We start from the raw sequence: 24056 nt of genomic DNA on the forward strand, positions 1-24056 counted from the left end.
CTTGTTCCTCCTCACTACTCCCCCATATCCTTTAGTTTTGTTTCCTCCAACTTCAGTGAAACACGTCTTTCATGTCAGGGGTCCCCAACACCTGGGCCGTGGACTAACTGGGGAAGCTTCATCTCTATTTATAGCCGCTCCCCATTGCTTCATTACACCTGAGCTCCACCTCCTCTCAGATCAGTGGTGGGATTATGATGAGTTATATAATTATTTCATTATATATCACGTTGTAATCAAAAGTTAGAAAGTGAAAGTTAAGTCGCTTAGTCGTGTCCGACTCTTTGCGACCCCATGGACTCTAGCCCACCAGGTTCCTCTGTCCATGGGATTCTCCAGGCAAGAATACTGAAGTGGGTTTCCATTTCCTTCTGCAGGGGATCTTCCCGACCCAGGGATCAAACCCAGGTCTCCCGCATTGTGGGCAGATGCTTTAACCTCTGAGCCACCGAGGTTTACCCACATTGTAATCAAAATGCACAGTAAATGTAATGTGCTTGAATAATCCCCAAACCACCTCCCCACCCCTGTGGGAAAACCATCTTCCATGAAACCCATCCTGGTGCCAAAAATGTTGGGGACTGCTGCTTCAGATAGCTACCCAAGTGCATGGGGTGCCAACTTGTCGGCACTTGGGATGTCTGAAAATGTCTTTATTCTAGCCTCTCTGGAACTCAGGTATTTGGGTATAGAAATCTATGCTAAATCATTTCTTAGTTCTTGGTTCTGTCGGTCTGCTGGCTTCCAATTTGCTATTGAGGAGCTTGGTGCCATTGATTCTTGATCCTTTGTATGAAGTCTATTTTTCATTCTCTCTGAACTCTTACACCGTTATATTATCTCCAGTGTTTTGAAATTTCACTTTGGTGTGGGTTTATTTTTGTCCACTGTGCTGGGCGCTTGCTGGGACATGTCATCTACAAATTGACCATCTTCAGTTTGGGGGCCTTTTCTTTTTCCCTGTTACTCCTTTGATTTTCTTTTCTGTTTTCTCTGATCTTTCTTTTGGGACCCTTGTTAAGTCCTTGGTGCTCATGGCCTGTTTTGTCCTTTTGTCGTTTTGGCTTTATCTTTTTCTAACCTTTCTGTTGAGCTTTCTTTGCTTTCATGTGCTTAATTTCATGTAAGAACTCTTTTTGTTGTTCTCTGAGTAGTTTGTGTTTCTTTGTTTTATTCAAATTTTCCAGTTTCTTCTCTAAGCTCCCTGAGGCTATTAATGCTTTTGTTTTTGTTCTAAGGTCTCTTCTCCCTCTTATCTTTCCTCAGAATTTTTTTTTTGTTGTTGTTGTTGTTTACAGTTTGTTGGAAGTATAATTTACAGACAGTACAATTTACTCTTTTTCTGGTACTTCCCTGATTGTCCAGTGGTTAAGATTAAGAATCCACACTTACTACTTCAGGAAGCACAAGTTTGATCCCTGGTTGGAGAACTCAGATCTCACATGCCATGTGGTGTGGTCAAAAAAAAAAAAACTTACCCTTTTTTAGCATGTAATTCTGAGTTTTGACTGATGTAGTCAAGTCACAACCAACACAGATATTGTTAGAATGCTTGGTCTTTTCTTTTTTTAATTCTGGTGTTCTTCAGCTGTGTGCTTGTTTTGAACACTAGTAGACTAAGAAGCTAATTGGAAAGCAGCTCTCACGGTGAGGGTAGTCCTTGCTCTCGGCTTGTCTGCCAAGCCCTTATCTTGGGGGGATCTTCTGGAGTCAGATCATTTTTCTTTCCTTTGACTGGTCAGGTTTCCCAGAGTAGACTGCCCAGTGCCCTTTCAGGAGGGGTATGCATAGCTGCCATGTCCTGGGTACCAAATAGGAGAAGAGGGTGAGAAGACATCTGTCGTTATTCAAGATATAAACCTGCTTCTGATTTCTCCCATTTTCAGTGTTGTTCTTGTGCTAGATGGAAAAGAAGTACCTGCTACATTTTGCAGTCTGTCTTTGACTCTGGGCTTGATCATATTACTTGTTTTGCCAATGGAACATGTCATCAGTGGGTTGAAAAGTACTTTTGCTTTGGGGGCTTGGCCTTTTTGCTTCTGAAATCTTTCTTGTTGCCTTGTGAACAGGCCTCAGCTAACTCCCCTGGAGGGTAAGAGGCATGTGAGTGAGGTCATACTAGAGACTTTTCAGTCTGTCCATGGAATCATGAGAATTAATAACAGTTTGCTCTTTTAAGCCTCTTAATCTTGGGGTAGCTACTCCACAGCAAAAGCTCACTGATGGAGTACCCCATCTTCAGCTCTGCCTGGCAGCTCAGTCCCGAGCCCTGCTGATTTGGCCTTCTCCAGGGAATAAACATGCTACTTTGGAAGAAGTGGAGAAAGATGAGAAGTTATAACAGGTTTTCAAATAGCCTTTCAACCAGCTTTCCCTTATCGCTCCCACTGTTGTGTCTGAAGTTCAGTGTGGCTGAGTCCTGGAACCTTTTGGGAGGTTGCTTCTTAGCTTTCTCCAGTACGGGTTTAGGATTTCTCTCCCTCATTTCTGTCACTTATCATTGTCCATCAGTGGTCTAACTTTAAAAAACTGGTTGCTGTTTTCTCCTCTTTTTGGTTTATGCCGTTAAGAGAAATTCCTTTATTATAAATTTAGAGAGGTTTGGGGAAAGAGCTGAGCTAAATACAGGTGTTCACGTTCAAGAAGTTCCAATTAAACTTCTTTAATAGGCAGGAAGTTTGATCTGCGTTTTTCAGATAACGTCCTCCCAGCGCACCTGTGTGTTATGATGGTAATTAATAGCAAGACTGGAAAATGACGGCCAGTTCCAGTTGATTGCTTGGAAGAGTCATTCACAGTGCATAGGACTTTAAAAAATAAACTTGTTCAGAGGTTTGTTTTTTTCTCTCCCTCAAATTCAAACTTATTTTGTGTTACGTTTATCCAGCTGTAGTCTCCTGAAATGACTGAAAGGAAGCCAAAATATTTTATGCTCTATCTTTTAAACAAGTAAACCCCTAGGGACTTAAAGGATTTTTGTAGATTTTCCCTTCAAAGTTAAAAGATTTGGTGAAAGGAAAATAAAAATAGTATTTAAAAGCTATATCTGGTCTAAGCAAAAAAAGCGTTTATTCACAGTGGCCTTTAGTCTCCCTCTTAGGTGATAGAAGGGAAGATGCAAAGTTTTCAGGTTTTATTGTAAACTGATGAAAAACAGGAATGCTCGCCTGCCACATGCCACTGTCCTGCCACATGAGGCATTGCAGGCACCAGCTGTGGAACTGCATTGAGAAGGCGTTGCTTCCTGTCTTTTTTCCCAGAAGTATAAACTAATCATTAGCTTTCCTGCTCCCTCCACTTTTAAGAGCTAGAAGAGACAGCCAGAAGTTGTTTCATTACACTCTCAGGAGCCCCTCGGCATGTGAGCCTGGAGTATATGGTGTCAGCAGATACTAATCTCAGTTGAGCACCTGTGGCTGAGCCAGCCATGGGTCCATATTCCCACAGTAGGGCTGTGGTGTTGAATTCACAGCATTGGTTTCTCAGGGTTGCCGTGACAAGGAACCACAGATGGAGCAGCTTAAAAAACAGAAATTCATTGTCTCTAGGTTCTGGAGGCTAGATGTTGATTCCTTTAGAGACTGTGAAGGTGAAACTGTGCTGTCTTTCTCCTAACGTCTGGTGGTTTCCTAGCAGTCTTTGGCATTACTTGGCTTTGTGGTGCGTGTCCTCACTCTCAGTCTTCATGTTCACGTGGCATTCTACCTGTGGGCCTCTCCCTATGTGTACAAATTCTTCTAAGGACACCACTTGTGTTGGATTAGGGCTCACCCTCATGACTTCATTCTGACTTGATTACCTCTGTAAAAGCCCAATCACCAAGGAAAGTCACAGCCAGAAGTACTGGGGTTTAGGACTCCAGTATATCTTTCCTTTAAAAAAATTTTTTTATTTTTGGCTGTGCTGAGTCTTTGTTGCTACATGGGCCTCTTCTCTAGTTTCGGAGAGCGGGAGCTACTCTCTGATTCTGACATGGGGCTTCTCACTACAGTGGCTTTTATTGTTGTGGAGCATGGCCTCTAGGGTGCATGGGTTCAATAGCTGCAGCCCCTGGGCTCTAGAGCTCAGGCTCCATAGTTGTGGAGGGTGGGATAGTTGCTCCACAGCATGTGGGATTTCCTGGCCCAGGAATTGAGCCTGTGTCTCCTGCATTGGCAGACGGATTCTTTACCACTGAGCCACTAGGGAAGCCCCAATATATTTTTTTTTGGGGGGAGCACAGTACAGTGCATTACACCCAGGGAGGAAGGAGTTTATGCCATTCATGATGATGCTTCTGTCCGTGTGCAGGGTTGTGCACAGAGGCCTTGCTGGGGAATCCAGTGAGATATGGGGAGAAGGGAGGGTTGGAGGATCTGCTGATGGAAGCAGGCCTGAAGGGTCCCTCCTGAGTGGGATCCTTGAGGTCATTGTACAGGGCCCTTCACGTTGTGACTGGGGATTCAGACTGTTTAAAGGGAAAGCAGTTGGCCTCCCAGCCACGTAACACAGGCAGAACTTACCTACTGGGCTCCTTTCACATGCAGACTCTGGACAGGCATTGACTCAGGCAGCTGGTGGCAGTGGTGAAGAGGCATGTGGGATCTAGTTCCTCAACCAGGGGTCGAACCCCGGCTTCCCTGGGTTGGGGGCATGGAGTCCTAGCCACAGAACCACCGGGGAAGTCTCATCATTTTTTTCCAAGCAGGAGTTTGTACTGCTGCTGCTACTGCTAAGTCGTTTCAGTCGTGTCCAACTCTGTGCGACCCCATAGACGGCAGCCCACCAGGCTCCCCGTCCCTGGGATTCTCCAGGCAAGAACACTGGAGTGGGTTGCCATTTCCTTCTCCAGTGCCTGAAAGTGAAAAGTGAAAGTGAAGATGCTCAGTCGTATCTGACTCTTAGCGACCCCATGGACTGCAGCCTACCAGGCTCCTCCATCCATGGGATTCTCCAGGCAAGAGTACTGGAGTGGGGTGCCATTGCCTTCTCCAGAGTTTGTGCTAGGTAACTCCTTTTCGAATGAACTCACAGTAGTTACTTACTCAACTGTTGGCTCAGCTAATCCTAACTGCTGGTGAAAAGTGTATATAAAATGTGCTCTCACATACTCTGATTACCATCTAGATGGACAAATAGAACATCCTCATGAAACAATAACACTGGCAAGTGGTGCAGGCAGTTTTTAAGCTTCGGGTTAAATGAAAATGATATACTTTATACAGATTTCTTTCCCCCATAGGAATCATGATAGAATTGTTTCCTTCCATCGATTTTCGTGTAATACATTTGAATGTAGTTTAGTATCGTTTCTAACTAGTGGGTTGGCCAAAAAGTTTGTTCAGATTTACATCACATGGAGGAACCTGAACGAACTTTTTGGCCAACCCAAAGTATACAGTTAACAGGGGTCATAGTCTATATAATGGGCTTCCCAGGTGGCTCAGTGGTAAAGAATCCTCCTGCCAGTGCAGGAGATGCAGGAGACACAGGTTCGATCCCTGGGTTGAGAAGATCCCCTGGAGGAGGAAATGGCAACCCAGCCCAGTATTCTTGCCTGAAAAATGGACATGGACAGAGGAGCCTGGCAGGCTGCAGCCTATAGGGTCGCAAGAGTTGGATACAACTGAGGAGCTGAGCACCAGTAGTATATATAACACAGTTTTATTTGTGATAGAACATCACACTGAGCTACATTCAGTTCATATCGTTATTCCAGCAGCATCTGTATTAGATATCTGTCACTGGAACAAATTACCCCGAAACTTAGCAGCTTAGAACAACAAAGATTTGTAAGCTCATAGTTGCCAGGGGTCAGGAACCTGGAGTGGTTGAGCTGGGTGTTCTGGCCTTGAGTCTGATGAGGCCGCAGCTGAATGTTGGACAGGGCTGCAGGCGCCTCAGCTCTGCTTGAAGGACCTGCTTCCATGCTCTGTCAAGTGGGTGTTGTGGCCTTACTTCTTCACAGGCTGTGAAGTGGGCCTTGTCCCCAGGGCTCTCAGTGTCTTCAGGGCTTGGCAGCAGGTTTTCCTGGTGTGTGTGTGCACGAGGGTGAGTGGAGGAAGGGAGGGAGGAATCTTGTGGGAGCACGCCCTTTCTTTTTTATAAACTGATCTCAGTTGGGGCTTGCCATCACCTCTGCTGTGTGCAGTTGATAACACAGGACAATCTTGGGACGTCATGGGCAGGGATTCCCCAAAGGCATGAATACCACAGTGTGTGTGGGGCTTTGGGGGCTCATCTTCCAAATGTTTTTATAGCCTAAGGGTCTGTGATTAGTATCGTTTCTCCAGTATCACGTTGGGAGAAACCTAGGAACTGAGAAATGAACCAGCAGTACCTTTTTCCTTGTTGTTTTCTCCCTTCATTATGTATTTCTCTTTCAGAATCATGAGTTCTTTTCTTTTGAACTTGATTCACTCAGCATTTTATTTTACCTTTATATTATGGAAAATTTCAAACTTCAAAAAGGATACTGAATAATGGAATGAACTTCTGTGTACCCATTGCCTGGTTTCCACAGTGATCAATTCATGGCCAGTCTTGTTTCATCTGTATCCTATTCTCCTCTACCTATGTTATTTTGAAGTGAATCCCAGACATAGTATGGTTTCATTGTATGTATTTCATTATGTCTCTCTGAAAAATAGGGAGTCTTTAAAACATCTCCACAATACTTAAAAAATTAAGCAGTAATCTTTCATAGGATAAGGTAAAGTCTAGGATTCAAATGTCCTCTATTGTCTTATCCTTTAAAAATATTTTTCTACAGTTTGTTTGAATCAGGATCCAGATAGGTCCCATACATTTCAAAGTCCAGGCTGTTTGTGTTTTATTGTTAAGTCTTAGGATTTGAAGATTGACATTGGTCATTATCTATCCTCATCTTTTTATAGGTGAGAAAACTTGCTAGGGGTCATGTGACTGGTTTATTTAAGATTAGAACCAAGACCATCTCATTCTTAATCTCAGGTGGTTTTGACTTTAGGCGGAAGATATTTTCTAGACATGGCTTTTGGTAAAAAGGTTTCCATGCTTTGGTTGCTCCATATAGTGTAAGCATATAGTCAGTGGTGCTGACTTGGCCACTGCTGCTGCTAAGTCGCTTCAGTCATGTCCGACTCTGTGCGACCCCATAGACGGCAGCCCACCAGGCTCCCCCGTCCCTGGGATTCTCCAGGCAAGAACACTGGAGTGAGTTGCCATTTCCTTCTCCAATGCATGAAAGGAAAAGTGAAAGTGACGTTGCTCAGTCCTGTCGGACTCTTAGCGACCCCATGGACTGCAGCCCACCAGGCTCCTTCATCCGTGGGATTTTCCAGGCCAGAGTATTGGAGTGAGTTGCCGTTGCCTTCTCCAGACTTGGCCACAAACATCCTGATTTTTCCCCGGTCTGTTCTCTCTGTTTGCCGCGCTCCTCACTAGCAGTCATTCTGGTGTGCTGCCTTTACATCCTCTTCTCTTGCTTATTTTTATTCAACAGTGTGGCCTGGAAACTGTCACTGTGTATCAATTTATAGTGATCATCTCCTGTCATTTTTTTTTACAACATTATTTAAAAAAAAAAACTTATGTTTTGTAGATTTGGCTCTTAGTTTCAGTTCAGTTGCTCAGTCGTGTCCTACTCTTTGTGATGCCATGGAATGCAGCACGCCAGGCTTCCCTGTCTATCACAAACTCCTGGAGCTTGCTCAAACTCATGTCCATCGAGTCAGTGATGCCATCCAACCGTCTCATCCTCTGTTGTCCCCTTCTCCTCCTCTGCCTGTGTTATTTTGAAGTGAACCCTAGACATAGTATGGTTTCATTGTATTTATTTCATTATGTCTGTGTGAAAAGTAGGGAGACTTTTAAACATCTTCACAATACTTAAAAAATTAAGCAGTAATCTTTCATAGGATCAAATAAAAACCCAGGATTCAAATTCAATCTTTCCGATAATCAGGTTCTTTTCCAGTGAGTCAGTTCTTCACATCAGGTGGCCAAAGTATTGGAGCATCAACACCGGTCCTTCCAATGAATATTCAGGCCTGATTTCCTTTAGGATTGACTGGTTTGATTTCCTTGCAGTCCAAGGTACTCTCAAGAGTCTTCAACACCACAGTTCAAAAGCATCAATTCTTCGGAGTTCCATTTTCTTTATGGTTCAACTCTCAAATCCATACATGACTACTGGAAAAACCATAGCTTTGACTAGATGGACCTTTGTCAGCAAAGTGATGTCTGTGCTTTTTAATATGCTGTGTAGGTTTGTCATAGCTTTTCTTCCAAGGAACAAGCGTCTTTTTATATTCATGGCTGCAGTCACCATCTGCAGTGATTTAGGAGCCCCAAATCTTAGTTTAGGAAGTTTTAAAAAGTAAGGTTTAGGCTCTTAGCTTAGGAAATTTTAAAAAGTAATGGTAGTCTCCGCCCTTTCCCCTGCCCCCTCATTCATGGAGAATACATTCCTATATCCCCAGTGGCTGCCTGAAACAGCGGATACAGCTGAATGTGATGTATACTATATTTTTTCATATACGTAGATGCCTGTGATGACATTCAGTTGGTAAATTAGGTATGCTAAGAGAGAACAACAACTAATAATAATACAGGACAATTGTAACAAGACACTGATAAAAGTTAGGTGATCATGGTTTCTCTCTCAAAATACGTTATTGTAAAATTTAATTCCTTTTCCATATTAACTAGGCATTTATGCACTGTAGTCATAACTTTTGCAGTTTGGGCTGCAACAGTGAAACTGGCACAGATTTCTTTTTCCTTCTTTGCAGCTTCAAGGATGGCAGATTTGTTCTTACAGTTTTAGATCTTAGCATCCTTAGCGTATAATTTTTTTTCCTTTCCTTACTAAGTTAACAACTTTTACTGTTGCCCTTAAGAAAGCATTTTATGAAAAAAAAAAAAAAGAAAGAAAGCATTTTATGGCTTGTCTTTGGTGTATCTGAATTGCCAGCATCAGTATTGTGCTTTTGAGCTTTACCTTGGAGATATTCCAGGTTTGGTTCCATTCCACCATAATAGAGTATGATACAGAGTGAGCTACTTGAATTTCCCAGTGCATATAGAAGTTATGTCTACACTCCATTATATTCTAGTAAGTGTGCAGTAGCATTATGTCTAAGAAAGCAATGGACATAACTTAGTTAAAAAATATTGCTGAAAAAATGCCAAAGCAGTAACAGCAGTAACGTGAAAGCGCACTGGTCACAGGCTACCATAACAAATGTAATGATAATGAAACAGTTTGAAATACTGTGAGAACTTCCAAAATGTGACACGCAAAATGAGCAAATGCTGTTGGAGAAATTGCAGCCTTAGGCTCCCTGGAGGCAGGGTGGCCACGGCCTTCAGCTGGTAACAAAGCACAATAAAGCGAAGCACAGTAAACCGAGGAATGCCTGTGTGAAGTGCGGTAAGGGTCTGTTGAACACAAGCACACTGACATCAGGCTGATAGCTGAGATGGCTGTTAAGTGACTAACAGGTGGGGTGTGCTGAAGAAAAGGATGACTCACATCCTGGACCAGATGGAGTAGGTAGCAGAGATCTCATCGTGGTATACTCAGAATGGTGTGCAGTTTAAAACTTGTGATTTCTGGAATGTTACATGTAAGATTTTTGGATCGAGGTTGCCCATAGGTAACTGAAACCACAGATGAGGGCTACCTACTGTACTGTACTGGGCTTCCCTGGTGGCTCAGCAGTAAAGACTGCCTGCCAGTGCAGGAGACTCAGGTTTGATCCCTGGGTCAGGAAGATCCTCTAGAGAAGGGGATGGTAACCCACTCCAGTATTCTTGCCTGGAGAATCCATCTCATGGTCAGAGGAACCTGGTGGGCTACAGTCCATGGAGTTGCACCGAGTCAGACACAACTCAGAGAGTAAAACAGCAACTGTAGTGTATTACCAGAGGCTTTCGGAGGCCATGAAATCATCTTAACAGGTCACAGAGGAGGGACTCTGTCTAGTGCTGGAGCAGAGTGTTCAGTAGTTGGTATTTGCCTTCTTCCAGTTCCTGGAATGGACCAACTTTTGCCATTCTCAGGGCTGGATCCCTATCTCTTGGTGGTACAGGTTGGATTTGGGAGGCGCCTTGGTGGTACTGAGTGTCTGACCCTTAGATCCAAATGGCTTCTGAGGCTCCTCATGCTCGCTCAGAGATGATGATTACAGGCACTTTTTCCTGTTCTCCACAGGCCCGTCAGCTCATCCTGCAGTATGGCTTAACTCTCAGTGACCTGGACCGACACCCAGAGGTAAGAGAGGCTGCCGGGTTTTTCTGCCTCCTTTTTTATGACTGTTGCTTTTCATGGGCTCCAAATATCTGATCAAGTCTAGGAGGAAAGTCAGTCAGCCATACTACCTCTTCTCCTGGGACTTTAGATATTAATCCTGGCTGAGGTCACAAGTGGGGAGGTTGTTAATTTCTAGGATGTTCCCTGTGGTTTAATGGAGGGGGCTCAGGGACCCAGATGGAGAAGGAGATGGCACCCCACTCCAGTACTCTTGCCTAGAAAATCCCGTGAATGAAGGAGCCTGGTAGGCTTCAGTCCGTGGGGTTGCGAAGAGTCAGACATGACTGAGTGACTTCCCTTTTGCTTTTCACTTTCATGCATTGGAGAAGGAAATGGCAACCCACTCCAGTGTTCTTGCCTGGAGAATCCCAGGGATGGGGGAGCCTGGTGGGCTGTCGTCTCTGGGGTCACACAGAGTTGGACACGACTGAAGTGACTTAGCAGCAGCAGCAGCAGCAGGGATCCAGGACTTCCTGCAGCCCTCACACAGGCATGTAATATGAGCAGGCTGGCCCTTGGAGTTTACCGCTAATTGGAGAGAAGAAGCAATTGTCTGAGGCAAGCATGGGCCTTTGAAAACAGATAAAACATGGGCTTTTGAAAACAGAAGTTTTATGATTAAGACGATTGAACGCACGAGCAATCCAGAGGCTGACGTTGAGGAGAGTGTGGAGCATCCTCACAGCTGGCATTTCTTGAGCCCTCACTGTGTACAGTTATTCTACTAAGTGCTGGTCTGTATTAAACCACAGTCATCCCTCAGTGTCCAAGGGGCTTGGTTCCAGGACCCACTGTGAAAACCAGAATCCACAGATGCTTGAGTGCCATAGTTGGCCTTCTGTATTCATGGTTCTGCATGTGTGTATTTAGCCAACCATGGATCACATAGTACTGCAGTGCATATGTGGGGGACAGAATCTGCCTCTAAGTGGACCTGCGCGGTTCAAACCTGACCCTGTTGTTCAGGGTCACCTGTATTTAAGCTCCTGTAGTCTGGAAGGTGGGAACTATTACCCTCCCATTACCATCCCATTTTACAAATGTGAGAAAGGCATGGAGAAGGCAAAGTGTTTGCCTGAGGCCTTGCTTCTTGTAAGTGGCAGAGCCTGAGGATGAATTCAGGTGCTTCCAGCTCTAGAGTGCTGCTGCTTAGAGGGGTTTTGTGGGAAGAGGTGAAAATTTGAGCAGAGCTGTGATTGCTAGGTGGCAAGGGCAAGAGAGAGCATTCCAGCCAGGATGGGAACCCTGGGAGCAGCTCCAGGCTAGCATGTGGGCATATGTGGACAGCGCCCAGACTGGCTGGGGTGTCTAGGACCAAGTGATAGAATACTTTGGGCTGAAGCTGGACATGGGACCCACGCAGAAAAGATTGCCTCCCTCCAGTCCCCAGAGAGCTGGCTGTGGTGCAGCAGGGGTCAGTGCAGGGTGAGGAGGAGCATCATGGGCTGTCGCTTCATCCTTGTAAAAAGGCAGAAGTGAGGCTGCCCCACTGAAGTTTTGGTGGCTCCGTATCAGGCAACTTCTGACTTGCAGCTTGAACTAAATTTGCACTCTGAGGCTTTATGTGTGCTCAGTCGCTCAGACCTGTCCAGCTCTGTGGCCCCATGGACTGTAACCCACCAGGTTCCTCTGTCTATGGGATTTTCCAGGCAAGAATACTGGAGTGGTTGCCATTTCCTTCTTTATACTGATGTTTTTAGAAAAACCATTCTTGAGGCTCCCATATGGTCCATGCAGAGTCCCAGGAGTGATGAGAAGTATCAATATATCTCTCTTCCTTGATTTCAGATTTTGAAACATGAATGAACCTATTCTCCTCCTTCACTGCTTTTGGGCTGGCAGTGGAACTTCCCGTTAAAGGCAGTGGGCAAGCCCAGACAGGTGCTTTAGTGGGATCATGGGGGTGGGATCTCAGAAATTTTCCAATTTTAAATCACATCAGATGTGTGTCACCATACCTGTGTCTTTGCCATATTAGTTCAGACATTTCTAAATCAGTGCGTCTCAGACTTTTTTCCATTATTGCCTGCTTCCAAGGAAATTTTAATCCCACAGATATACTATATATCTCTTTCTATACTTGGAGGTGAAGTTACTCACACTGAGATTGCATGCTTAGTAATTCCAGCTTGTCCAAAGAGAATCCCATCAAAGAGTAGAGGAAGTATAAAGTAATGGATGAGAGCTGCACCCAGGTGTGGTCCATATGTTTCCTCATGACCCTAGTGGAATAACTTAACCACTGAGAGTCTTAGTTTCCTAACTGGTTAAATAGGAATAATAACTGCTTGACTAACAGGGCAGCTGGGGTCTGATGAGCTGTTGCAGGTTGATGCTTAGCACAGAGCCTGCCCTCAGGAGGGTCTCAGTGGTTTTTGTATTTTTCTTCAACACAGATCGATCTTGCCATCGATGGTGCTGATGAAGTCGACGCTGACCTCAACCTCATCAAGGGTGGTGGGTGAGTTGTGGGGCCTTTTTTTTTGCCAAGTATCTGCCAGTTAATCCTTAGCAAAGCCAAGTGGAATGCAGGATAAGCACAGTGCCTCTGGGATGCACACGAGTTTGTCTTTCTTCTTGGATGTTGATGGCATAAGCCTGTAGAGCCAGCTGGGCATTTCTGGTTGTTAGTAGCAGTCTGGTGACAGGGACCCGAGCCTGGTCAATGAAGTGATTCATCTTAATGGGTTCTCTGTCTGCTGCCTTCTGCTGATTCCAACTTTAAAAATTGTATAGCCAAAACAAAAAAAATTGCACAGCCTAAAGCAAACACATTACTGGGACTAGATTACTAGGTCTGTGGGCTCTGAGCAGGGAGTGATGTGTGTATTCATTCCTTTGGAAAACATTTATTGGGTGTTTCTTGACTGTTAATTTTGGGGAGTTAGGAAGTGGTGAGCTGAAGAAGGTGAAGTCCCTGTCTCCTCGTTCTTGTAATCAACCAGACTCTGGAGTGACACAAAATGTGCTTAAAGTCTCACTGTGCTCTCTCTGCTTCCTAACTGGCTGTCAGATGGCAGAAAGGGCAGGTTGTTCAAAGCTTGTCCTTACTCCTCCCCTTCATGCCACAGTCACATGACCTCCCCCAGGCACTGTGCTGCTTAGCAGATGCATCTTAGTTGGGTTATGCCTGTGGCCCCAGTGGGAACCCTTTCTCCCGGACACAGACTCCTGCTTCCACAGTCCATTTACCGGAAGCAGCAGGTCTTAGCCCAGGTGCCATAACAAAAATCTTAGACGTGGTGACTTCAAGGGAAAAATTTGTTTGTCACAGTTCTGAAGCCCTGGGCTTGGAGATGGCTACCTTTTCAGTGTAGCCTCCTGTGGTGGAGGGAGAGACAGTAAGAGCTTTTTGGTATCATCTTAGAAGGATATCCATCCTAATCAGAGCAGAGCCCCATTTCAGTAACCTCATTGAACCACAGTTACTTCCTTAGAGACCTCATCTTTCACATATAGTCACGTTAGGGGTTAGGCTTTCACCAGATGAATTTTGGGGGGCTGAGGGCAGGAGACACAATCTGCACCGTGTGATAGAGTTCAGGGGCTGTTCCTTTAAGAATTAAAAATTAAATTTCTAAGTGTCAAAACTGAATGGATTTTGGTTTCCTATATCTGACTTTAGTTCCCAAATTCAGATTTTGTCTTACTTAGCCCCATGTTTGTTCCTTTGCTTCTTCCCCATTCCCCAGAGGCTGCCTAACCCAGGAGAAGATTGTGGCTGGCAATGCCAGTCGATTCATTGTGATTGCCGATTTCAGGTACGATGTTCAGTGTTTCTGAACTGTCCACTGAGGAGGTGCCTCAGATGCCAGCCCGCATTTTATGGAGGAGAAAAAGAGCTGGAGGGAGGGGCACTCCTTCCTGTGACTCAGGAGAGTGCCTTGGACAATTATGTTCTGCTTTGGTGCTGAAGGAAGATACTGCTATTTCCTGTGTCCGCTGGAAAGAGGAAACAGATGTCACACTCGTTAACAGAGCATGTCCTTATTGATCACTCATTCGCTCCATTTGCTCTGTGCAAGGAGTCTCGGAGGAAGCAGGTCAAGCCTGCCCCTGGGCACCCCTGCTTCCCCTGTGCCACGTGTGATTTGTGTTGTGGACAGTCTTTGACCAGGCTCTCAGAGTCTACTAGAAGGCACTTGTGCTGAGCATGTTAATTAAAAAAAAATTACAGCTGTAGGAAGAGCAACCACAAGCCAGTCATATCCAGGTTTTAACATTTTTGTCATATTTACTTCACATACTTTTTTTAAAAACAGTAGAGCACAGCCAATCTGTTTGAAGCCCTGTACACTTGGCCCTGCCCTCTCACCTCGTTAGTAACTCCATGCCTGAATTTGGCATGTCTGTACCGCTGAGCTTATTGACATCTGTTGTATTTCTGACTCTTTTCTTTCCAGGAAAGATTCAAAGAACCTCGGGGATCAGTGGCACAAGGGCATCCCCATTGAGGTCATCCCTATGGCCTATGTCCCAGTGAGCCGAACTGTGACCCAGAAGTTTGGGGGCGTGATTGAACTTCGGATGGCCGTCAACAAGGCAGTGAGTGGCTGGAAGGTTTCTGGGAGGTGTCCCAGGCTCTCAGGGCCTGTCCTCCTGCTTCTGTTAGGTCCTCTATACCCAGACTGGGCAGGTGGCTTCTGTGGATTATTTATCGGCTGCACTGTCTTCATTGCTGCTCAAAGGCTTTCTTTAGTGTTGGCGAGTCAGGGCTACTCGAGACGCGTGGGCTTCTTGTTGTGGTGGCTTCTCTTGTTGCAGAGCACAGGCTTTAAGTGCGTGGGCTTCAGTAGTTGCAGCACGTGGGCTCAGTAGCTGTGGCACATGGGCTTGGTTGCCATGTGGCGTGTGGAATCTTTGGAGGCCAGGGATAGAACCCTTGTCCCCTGCATTGGCAGGAAGATTCTTAATCCACTGTGCCACCATGGAAGTTCTCTCTGTTTATTTTTAATCAGCCTATTGGCTTATTTTCAGAGCACTGGCTTTATCAGTTTCCATATTCAAACTCATGTAGACAAGACTATACTTAACACACTGTATATTCCCTGTACAAATGGGCACATTTTCTGTCCCTTGGAATCTGATGCTCCTTGGGTGATCTGATCTTTGTACCTGGATCTCTCTAACAGCTGCTAAAAATGGGTTTGGAGAGTCCTTCCTGGGGCAGAGAGTTATTCAGGTTTTGTGGTATGATTTTCTTTTTTCCTCTTTTCTCATCCTGTGGTTAAATGAAGTAGAGTTCCTTGGGGGATGTAAGCTTCTCCCCAGAAATACACTCCAGATACTTAGTCCAAACACTTCACTTCAGCTTCTAAAGTGGGTTGAACAGAACTTTTTTTCTTACACTTAAACAAGCAGAAGTAATAATTCAAAAATTAACTATAGTTGCAGACAGAACTATACATAAAAAGTTTGAAACATACAGGAGAGAAAGCAACTTATCTGTAACTCTTCCCTGATGAACTTTTATTTTATTTTAATGTATTTTCTTCCTGGCGTTTTGTGACTTTTTAAAAAACCACAGTCTTAATCATAGTTGTTACACCGAGCTCCAACTCTGGCTCCCTGAGTAGCTGAGGATTCAAGAAGAGGTTGTCAGGGTTCTTTCTCAGAGCTGGGGTTCCTCCACACAAGAGCCCAGCATCTTGCTTTTGTGTGTTCTTTCTGGGCTCCCACTCCCCCATTTTGCAGAGCAGTCTTTGTGTTCTGGCAACATTTGTGGTCCTATATGCTTTCTAGTGCCCAAAGCTGCTGTGTGATACTGGGTTTAATTAACTAAAAGTACCCCCAGCCGCTGTGACCCCAGGACCCCTCACTGCTCCATCTTTTTGCTGGGTCTGCCTGATCTGGGGGGAAAGTTGTCTCACGTTGCATCACTGATGGTTCTCAGTGTAAAGCTCTGGGAGCACTGAGCCATAGTGGTTGTCTGTTCTCTTGCTGTAGTTTCTCACTCTAATGATGGCTAAGCATCACTGTGCCCTCACTGTGGTAAATGCTTACCCATGTGGTTTATGCGTGAGCTGCCGAAGGAGGTAGGTTTCATTATCCCTTTATTGCCATAGAGGAATCTGAGGCTCACAGGGGAAAATGGCCCCTGTGAGATACCTGCCTCAGTGGCTTCAGGACTCCTGCTCATTACTGCTTCATAGCACTGCCTTCTAGTAATAGAAAGCATGAGGTGGGAGTACTGGTTGGAGTGGGTTGCTTAAGATACTTGTCCTTGGTTATCACCTCCACTCTCCTGCCCCCTCTGCCTGCCTGAATCTATATCATCTCGTCATTGTGGGCAATTATCTTCTAGGGTCCTGTGGTGACGGATAATGGGAACTTTATCCTGGACTGGAAGTTTGACCGGGTCCACAAATGGAGTGACGTGAACATAGCCATCAAAATGATCCCAGGTAACATATATTCTTGAGTGTAGACACCCAGGCTCTTCATAGCCATCCCCTGCCTCTGGCCATGGGAAGCACAGTGGCTTTGGCTTTGAGACTTGTGTGGGAAGAATTTGCTTTATGACATGTTTGGAATTTCTAACTTTGCCTTTGCCGTTTCCTCCTGAAAACAGTTACTGCTCACTTAGCAGCTTTGTTAGTTGGCATTTCACAACCCGTTTCAATTGGGGCAGGCATGGGGCCGATGGTGTGTCAGGGCGCTTGCCTTGAAATAAACGCACCCTCTCTGCAAGGAGCTTGACTGTCACCTCTTTGATTCTGGCCTGTTCTCTGGAGAAGAATGACTCAGTTCGCCCACGCTCGTTAGATTCCTGCGAGGTGCTGGAGGTGCTGTGCCCTGTGTTACAGGGAGTTCTTCCAGGTCGCTGTTGTAATCTGGAAGAATTAGCCCTAGTGATAATGCAAACACAGGGGGCCCTGTGGGCAGCAGTACTTGCAGTGCCCACCAGGGGGCTCTGGTGTACCTGCTCAGACCTTTCGAGGCTAACTGAGGCACTGAGACGTCCTTTGTGAGCAGATTTCTCCCATCCTTTGGTCTCCACCTCAGTCAGCAGAAGCTACATCCTAGAGAAGTTCAGAGCTTCATTAGGAACAGGCAGTGTAAACAGAGAAGCTAGATGCTGAATTATTTAGCACAGTGCCTCAGGGTCATCGATGTGGTTTGCTCTCTCATTCTCTTTTTCTCTTCCTCTTTGGTCTGTTGTAATACGTGATGCTGGACCTGGGTCAAGGGAGGAGGGGAGGGAACGTTTCCCTGTCTATCTCTGTCACCCTGCCTGTGTCCCATGCACGTCTATTTGTGTGAGGACACCTAGAGGGCAGCAGAACTGTCCCCTGGCTGCCACACCCTTGGGTGTTCCACTGCTACACCCGGAGCAGAGAAGGGCCAAAGCCAGTGGGGTTCTTTCCCCCTGTTCAAACCAAGCCACCTCTCCCCTTTCCACTAATCTGGGGATGGGTGTAGGAACGGGTTAGTCACTCCCAGCATCCTGATAACCTGAAGAGAAGTGGTCTTGAGATCAGACCTTTGACAGCTGCCCTGCATCTCTACTCTTAAATCATTGAAGTCTCTTCTGAACTCAGTTTGGCTTTCTCTTGAATCAGGTGGAAGCTGTCACCTTATGTTATATTGGGTTGGCCCAAAAATTTGTTCAGATTTTTCCTTGAAATGTTATGGAAAAACTCTAAGGAACTTTTTGACTCAGTAGAGTTTTTGAGAAGCCTGGGTCTTGGTGGCCACTGGGCACGTCCTTGGGAGGCCCCTGTCGTGTCGGCGCAGTGCTGGGAGATGATTTCATTCATGTATGCAGGGCTCTCTTTGAAAATTTTTTTGTCCTTTTGAATTTACATACTTCAAAAATTTAAGAGTATATAGTGAAAAGTCTCTGTCTTCCATCCCTCCACTTTCCCCCTGTCTGAAGACAGCCAGTGCTTCCAAAGTTGTGTGTCCTTGTGTGTGTGCTTGTGTGTGTGCCCTTGTCTGTGTGTGTCCTTCTTGAGTTGATATTACATAAACACAAGTCAGCTCCCCCACCCCGATCTCTTTGTTTACACAATTGACAGCATACTTGGCACATGTTTTGCTTCCTGTTTTTTCTCTGTCTTCCTATTTTCCTGTTTTTTCCCCCACTTTGAAGGTTATTATATAATGGTTCACAAAAGAACTTCCTCATTCTTTTGTTTCTTAATAATAATATGCATTCCATCTTGTGACTCTCACATAATTTATTTAGGCAGATCCATGAGAGCAGATATTCGTTTCCAATCCTTTCTCAGAAGGGGATTACCAGTTGAAAGAATAAGTGTATCTGATTTTGCCAGATAGCACAGAACTGCCTTCCATGGATGGCATTAGTTTACCTTCTGCCTGAAGTGCATGCCAGTGTGCTTCGCTACACACTGGGTCCATCAGTAGTTGAACAGTATTATCTCACTGTACTATGTGTGTATGTGAAATATTTTCAGTAAAGGTTGCTAACAGTTGTAGTTAATTTGCATTACTGAATAGTATACCGTCATTTTTGTGTGTGAAAAAACGTCTGTATATCCATTCTACTCTTATGGGCATTTGGGTGTTTCTAGTTTTTAGCTGTTGGGAACATTCTCTTACATATCTTGTGGGGATCATATATATATATCTGATATATACTGAGGAGTAGAGTTGCTGGATCATCAGGTATGAATATGTTCAGCTTCAGAAGATAGACCGAGAAACATTTTCCAGCATGGTTTTCTTCAGATTTACTCCTATAGTCAGTGTGTGGGAGTGTCTTTACATTCCAGTCAAATTTCATTATACTCATCCTGTTGAGTGTGTAGTGATATCTTGATTTGCATTCTCATTTTTTAAAAAAATCCTTTATTTTATTCTTTTTTTTTTTCAATTTTTTTGCCACACCTTGCAGCGTCTGGGACCTTAGTTCCCCGACTAGGTACAGAACCCACGTCCCCTGCATTGGCGGAGCAGAGTCTTAACCATTGGGCTGCTGGGGAAGTCTCTGCATTCTCTATTGACTAGTTTGAGCACTGTTTTTCTATGTTTTTTGGCTGTTTGGAGAAATATCTCTTTTGTGACGTATCTCTTAAGTCTTTTGCCCATTTTCCCACTAGATTGTCTATTGTCTTACTGATCTGGATTGTTTATTCATCTTGAATATGCATCGCAAGCTATCTTTCAGCCCTTTGTGGGAAAAGCTTCTAAGGCTGATAGTGTGATTGAGCATCACGGGAATGGGAGCACTTTGAGTCACGATGGAGGGGCTCTCTGAGAAGATGACTGGTCCAGATAAAGGCAACAGTGTGAGCAAAGGCCCCGAGGCAGGGCATCTTTCAGTTCAGTTCAGTCCAGTCCAGTCGCTCAGTCAAGTCTGACTGTTTGCGACCCCATGAATCGCAGCACACCAGGCCTCCCTGTCCATCACCAACTCCCGGAGTTCACTCAGACTCACGTCCATGAAGTCAGTGATGCCATCCAGCCATCTCATCCTCTGTCGTCCCCTTCTCCTCCTGCCCCCAATCCCTCCCAGCATCAGAGTCTTTTCTAATGAGTCAACTCTTCGGATGAGGTGGCCAAAGTACTGGAGTTTCAGCTTTAGCATCATTCCTTCACAAAGAAATCCCAGGGCTGATCTTCAGAATGGACTGGTTGGATCTCCTTGCAGTCCAAGGGACTCTCAAGAGTCTTCTCCAACACCACAGTTCAAAAGCATCAATTCTTCGGCGCTCCGCTTTCTTCACAGTCCAACTCTCACATCCACACATGACCACAGGAAAATCATAGGAGCATCTTTAGATGTATCATTTGTCTAGTGCTGTTGAAGGTGGTCACTCCTACGCACCCAGTGATCCTGGTTTTCTTCTTGCCTTGGGAGGCTGAAACTTAACACTTCCTTCTGCCCTTCATCCCACAGGTGTGGTGGACACGGGGTTGTTCATCAACATGGCGGAGAGAGTCTACTTCGGGATGCAGGACGGCTCGGTGAACATGAGGGAGAAGCCATTCTGAACGGGCCCTGCAGGAGCGGAGTGTGTTCCTCTCGCGTCCCCAGCCCACCGCCAAGGTGGCCATGCCTCTCTGAGCCTTTGCCTTAATGTATCTGTGCCAGGTGGATAGCTTGGCAGGGTGAGGGGTTGAGGGTTAAATCCAGTCTTCTGAAGTATTGTTATTAAATGTCTTTTTAAAAAGAGAGATATAAACATATATATATTTTTACTATTAAAAATGTTCAGTTGTTTTTTTTTCTAATAAAGTGGAACTTGATTTCATGTTTTATATGAAACATTTACCAAAAAAAAAAAAAAGGACTGTCTTTTAAACTTTTAACTTGAGCCTGCTGGTTAAGCTTCTGAATATTGGGTTTGCTGAGAAATATAAGTCAAACGTTTCTTCAAACTGGTGAAATGAAGGGCACAGCCAGCAGCGATCCCCTGATGCCTTACTGGAAACTTAGGAGTTCGTTTACTTTTCTACCACATTGTTTTGTTTTTTAGTTTTTGTTGCAATTACGCACAATATGTAGTTCTGTATTCTAAGAGGTGAACTATAAAAATATAAGTCTGGCGGGTATAGGGTGTGGTGTGTGATGACTCAGAATGTGTAAACTACCAGGGGAGGGTGTGGGAGTTCTTCACCTGAGGTCATGGGTTCATTCACACTCTTTATGTTGAAGCCATTGGACAGAAATACTTGCCAGAACTGCCAAAGCACTGCTGTGAAGCACCTTTCAATGACTGTCTTTTTGTTGTTAATAGTTTTTTCATTCCTTTGTTATTTTGCATGGTTTGGCATCAGAAGTTGTTACCTCTTTATATTGTTTGAAGGTTGAAATAAAACAGTATGGTGCCATTTTGGCTCTTTGTCTTTGTTACAGAATTTGTGTCCATTTACAGTAGAATAGGAATCAGTTTTGCTCACTTAATTTACATTGGATCTTTGATAAGGGGTGGGATTCACTCAAATCTTGAGCCAAAGAGTAGATAAATATTTCCTTTATTTCTGGGAGAGCTTGGTAACAGCTTTATTTCATAGAACTTTTGTCAAACAAGACATCGATTTGCTTTATTAATGGAGAGTAACACAGCTGAACAAAAGTCACAGATTATCCCCAAGTTTTATGCTAGTCAGACCCTCAGTCATGGAAGCTGACAAGCAGTAAAATGGGTCACCTGACTTTCCTGTGTTCTCCCAGTGTGTAATCTTCACAGTGGGCCCAACGAGCAGTGAACCATCCAGAAAGCTTCACAGATGGCAACAAAAAGGCTGTGATCAACTCAGTGATGATTCTAGATGGGACTCATGAATCCATCCTGCTGTAAAGGTGTTTGTGTTGAGAGCCCTAATCCCCCAGTGCTGACTTTGCACAATCCTTAGACGGTCATGTCACTCGCCTTGCCCTCTGTTTTGAAGCTTGGATTATAGCTACCAAACCTAGAGGCGTCAGAATTCCTGCTAAATCAAGTTTCAGGCTCAATCAGTCAGGACTGAGCTTTGAAGAGGCTTTCTTTTCCTTGCTGAATTCCTTCTTTTTCGCTCTCAAGGTGTCTTTAAAAATAGTTGGCTCACACATTGTTAGGAAACCTGCTGTTCAGTTCAGCTCAGTCTCAGTCATGTCCAACTCTGGGGCCCCATGAATCGCAGCACGCCAGGCCTCCCTGTCCATCACCAACTCCTGGAGTTCACTCAGACTCACGTCCATGAAGTCAGTGATGCCATCCAGCCATCTCAACATCTGTCATCCCCTTCTCCTCCTGCCCCCAATCCCTCCCAGCATCAAAGTCTTTTCTAATGAGTCAACTCTTCACATGAGGTGTCCGAAGTACTGGAGTTTCAGCTTTAGCATCATTCCTTCCAAAGAAATCCCAGGGCTGATCTTCAGAATGGACTGGATGGATCTCCTTGCAGTCCAAGGGACTCTCAAGAGTCTTCTCCAACACCACAGTTCAAAAGCATCAATTCTTCGGCACTCAGCCTTCTGAACAGTCCAGCTCTCACATCCATACATGACTACTGGAAAAACCATAGCCTTGACTAGACGGACCTTAGTTGGCAAAGTAATGTCTGTGCTTTTGAATATGCTGTCTAGGTTGGTCATAACTTTCCTTCCAAGGAGTAAGTGTCTTTTAATTTCATGGCTGCAGTCGCCATCTGCAGTGATTTTGGAGCTCCCAAAAATAAAGTCTGATACTGTTTCCAGTGTTCCCCCATCTATTTCCCATGACGTGATGGGACCAGATGCCATGATCTTAGTTTTCTGAATGTTGAGCTTAAAGCCAACTTTTTCACTCTCCTCTTTCACTTTCATCAAGAGGCTTTTTAGTTCCTCTTCGTTTTCTGCCATAAGGGTGGTGTCATCTGCATATCTTAGGAGTCCTTTATTTTTCTCCAAGACTATTTTGGTCTGGATAGTACATAGTTTTTACACAAACTGGACACTTGGTCTTAGTTGAGAAAACTTGATAAAACTGCTTCTTGATATGATCGTTAAAATCTCTGAAGTTAAATTCTGGGATAAAGATAAACAACAAAGTTAAACTACATTTCTGAAAAACACCTGTATGTTCCACAGCACAAGTAAATGCGCAGTGGGTTTCATAGGCCTTCACACCTGTGAGCCAAGTGCAGTTCCCTTAACTGAATGTGAGGTTTTCCTTCTTTAAACACCTGCTGTGTTTCAGGTACACATAGCAGTTTGTTCTAGAAGTAAATTTTGATTTAAGTTTTTTCAGTGAAGTCATTAGTAAATGTGGTCTTGTTGGATGGACCCCATTTGCAGGTTTATGGTCAGTCCCAGGGGCACAGGAGAAGCTGCAAACCTGGTGTTCGGGAAAGGTTTATATCCAAATTAAGCTGCCACATATCTGGGAGGCATTAAAGGGGAAAAGAAATCACTTGAATTTGAACCTATTCAATTTTTATTTCAGCTGACAAGTTTTTTTTTTAAGTTTTATTAATTTTTGGTTGTCTTGGGTCTTTGTTGCTGTGCGGGCTTCTCATTGCTTTGGCTTCTCTTTGTTGCGGAACTTGGACTGTAGAGCACAGGCTCAGTACTTGTGACTCATGAGCTTAGTTGCTCTTCAGCGTGTAGGATGTTCCCTGACTGGGGATTGAACCTCTGTCTCTGCATTGGCAGGCCAACTGTTATCACTGAGCCACCAGGGAGGCCCCAGCGCTCAAGTTTTATATTCTTCAGTCATCAAGCCTTTGCTGAGTCCCCTTCATGTGCCAATTCTCAGTGGGGACTAGTAGAGGGACAGAGAAGGCAACGGCAGCTCACTCCAGCACTCTTGCCTGGAAAATCCCATGGACAGAGGGGCCTGGTGGGCTGCAGTCCATGGGGTCACGAAGAGTGGGACACGACTGAGCGACTTCACTTTCCCTTTTCACTTTCATGCATTGGAGAAGGAAATGGCAACCCACTCCAGTGTTCTTGCCTGGAGAATCCCAGGGACGGGGGAGCCTGGTGGGCTGCTGTCTATGGGGTCGCACAGAGTCAGACACGACTGCAGTGACTTAGCAGCAGCAGCAGCAGTAGAGGGTAGAGAGCAGAGACAAGTAAGACACCTCCTGGGCCCCAGATGCTTCCAGCCTTTTGGGTGAGACAGAGTGACAGAGGAATTGTCAGTTCAGTAGGGAAGAGGGGCTGTGAGGTGGGAAGCGTTACCAAGTGACTGGTGACTGAGCCCTAACCATTACTTTGTACAGGTTGTGTCCCGGGCCTTTAGTCTGTAATCTCACAGGAGTTTGGTGGTGTCTGTTGTGGAGCTTGTGGGAAACAGGCTCAGTTTAAGTAACTTTTTCAGGAAAGTTCAGACACTGGAAAACA

General features: G+C 44.9%; 1 protein-coding gene across 1 annotated transcript in view; it reads left to right on the forward strand.

Annotated features, from left to right (window-relative positions):
• The window catches only part of RPIA (ribose 5-phosphate isomerase A), a 34173-nt gene extending 13745 nt beyond the window's left edge, over positions 1–20428 (forward strand). Inside the window, exons 4-9 of the mRNA XM_068978896.1 lie at positions 10178–10237; positions 12673–12737; positions 13969–14037; positions 14680–14821; positions 16581–16680; positions 20145–20428. Coding sequence (XP_068834997.1) covers positions 10178–10237; positions 12673–12737; positions 13969–14037; positions 14680–14821; positions 16581–16680; positions 20145–20239 — 531 coding nt within the window. The 3' untranslated portion in view covers positions 20240–20428. The remainder of the gene's footprint in view (positions 1–10177; positions 10238–12672; positions 12738–13968; positions 14038–14679; positions 14822–16580; positions 16681–20144) is intronic.
• Positions 20429–24056: the final 3628 nt, after the last annotated feature.

The sequence above is a fragment of the Capricornis sumatraensis genome, chromosome 1, assembly GCF_032405125.1.
Source record: "Capricornis sumatraensis isolate serow.1 chromosome 1, serow.2, whole genome shotgun sequence".
Lineage (NCBI taxonomy): Eukaryota > Metazoa > Chordata > Mammalia > Artiodactyla > Bovidae > Capricornis > Capricornis sumatraensis.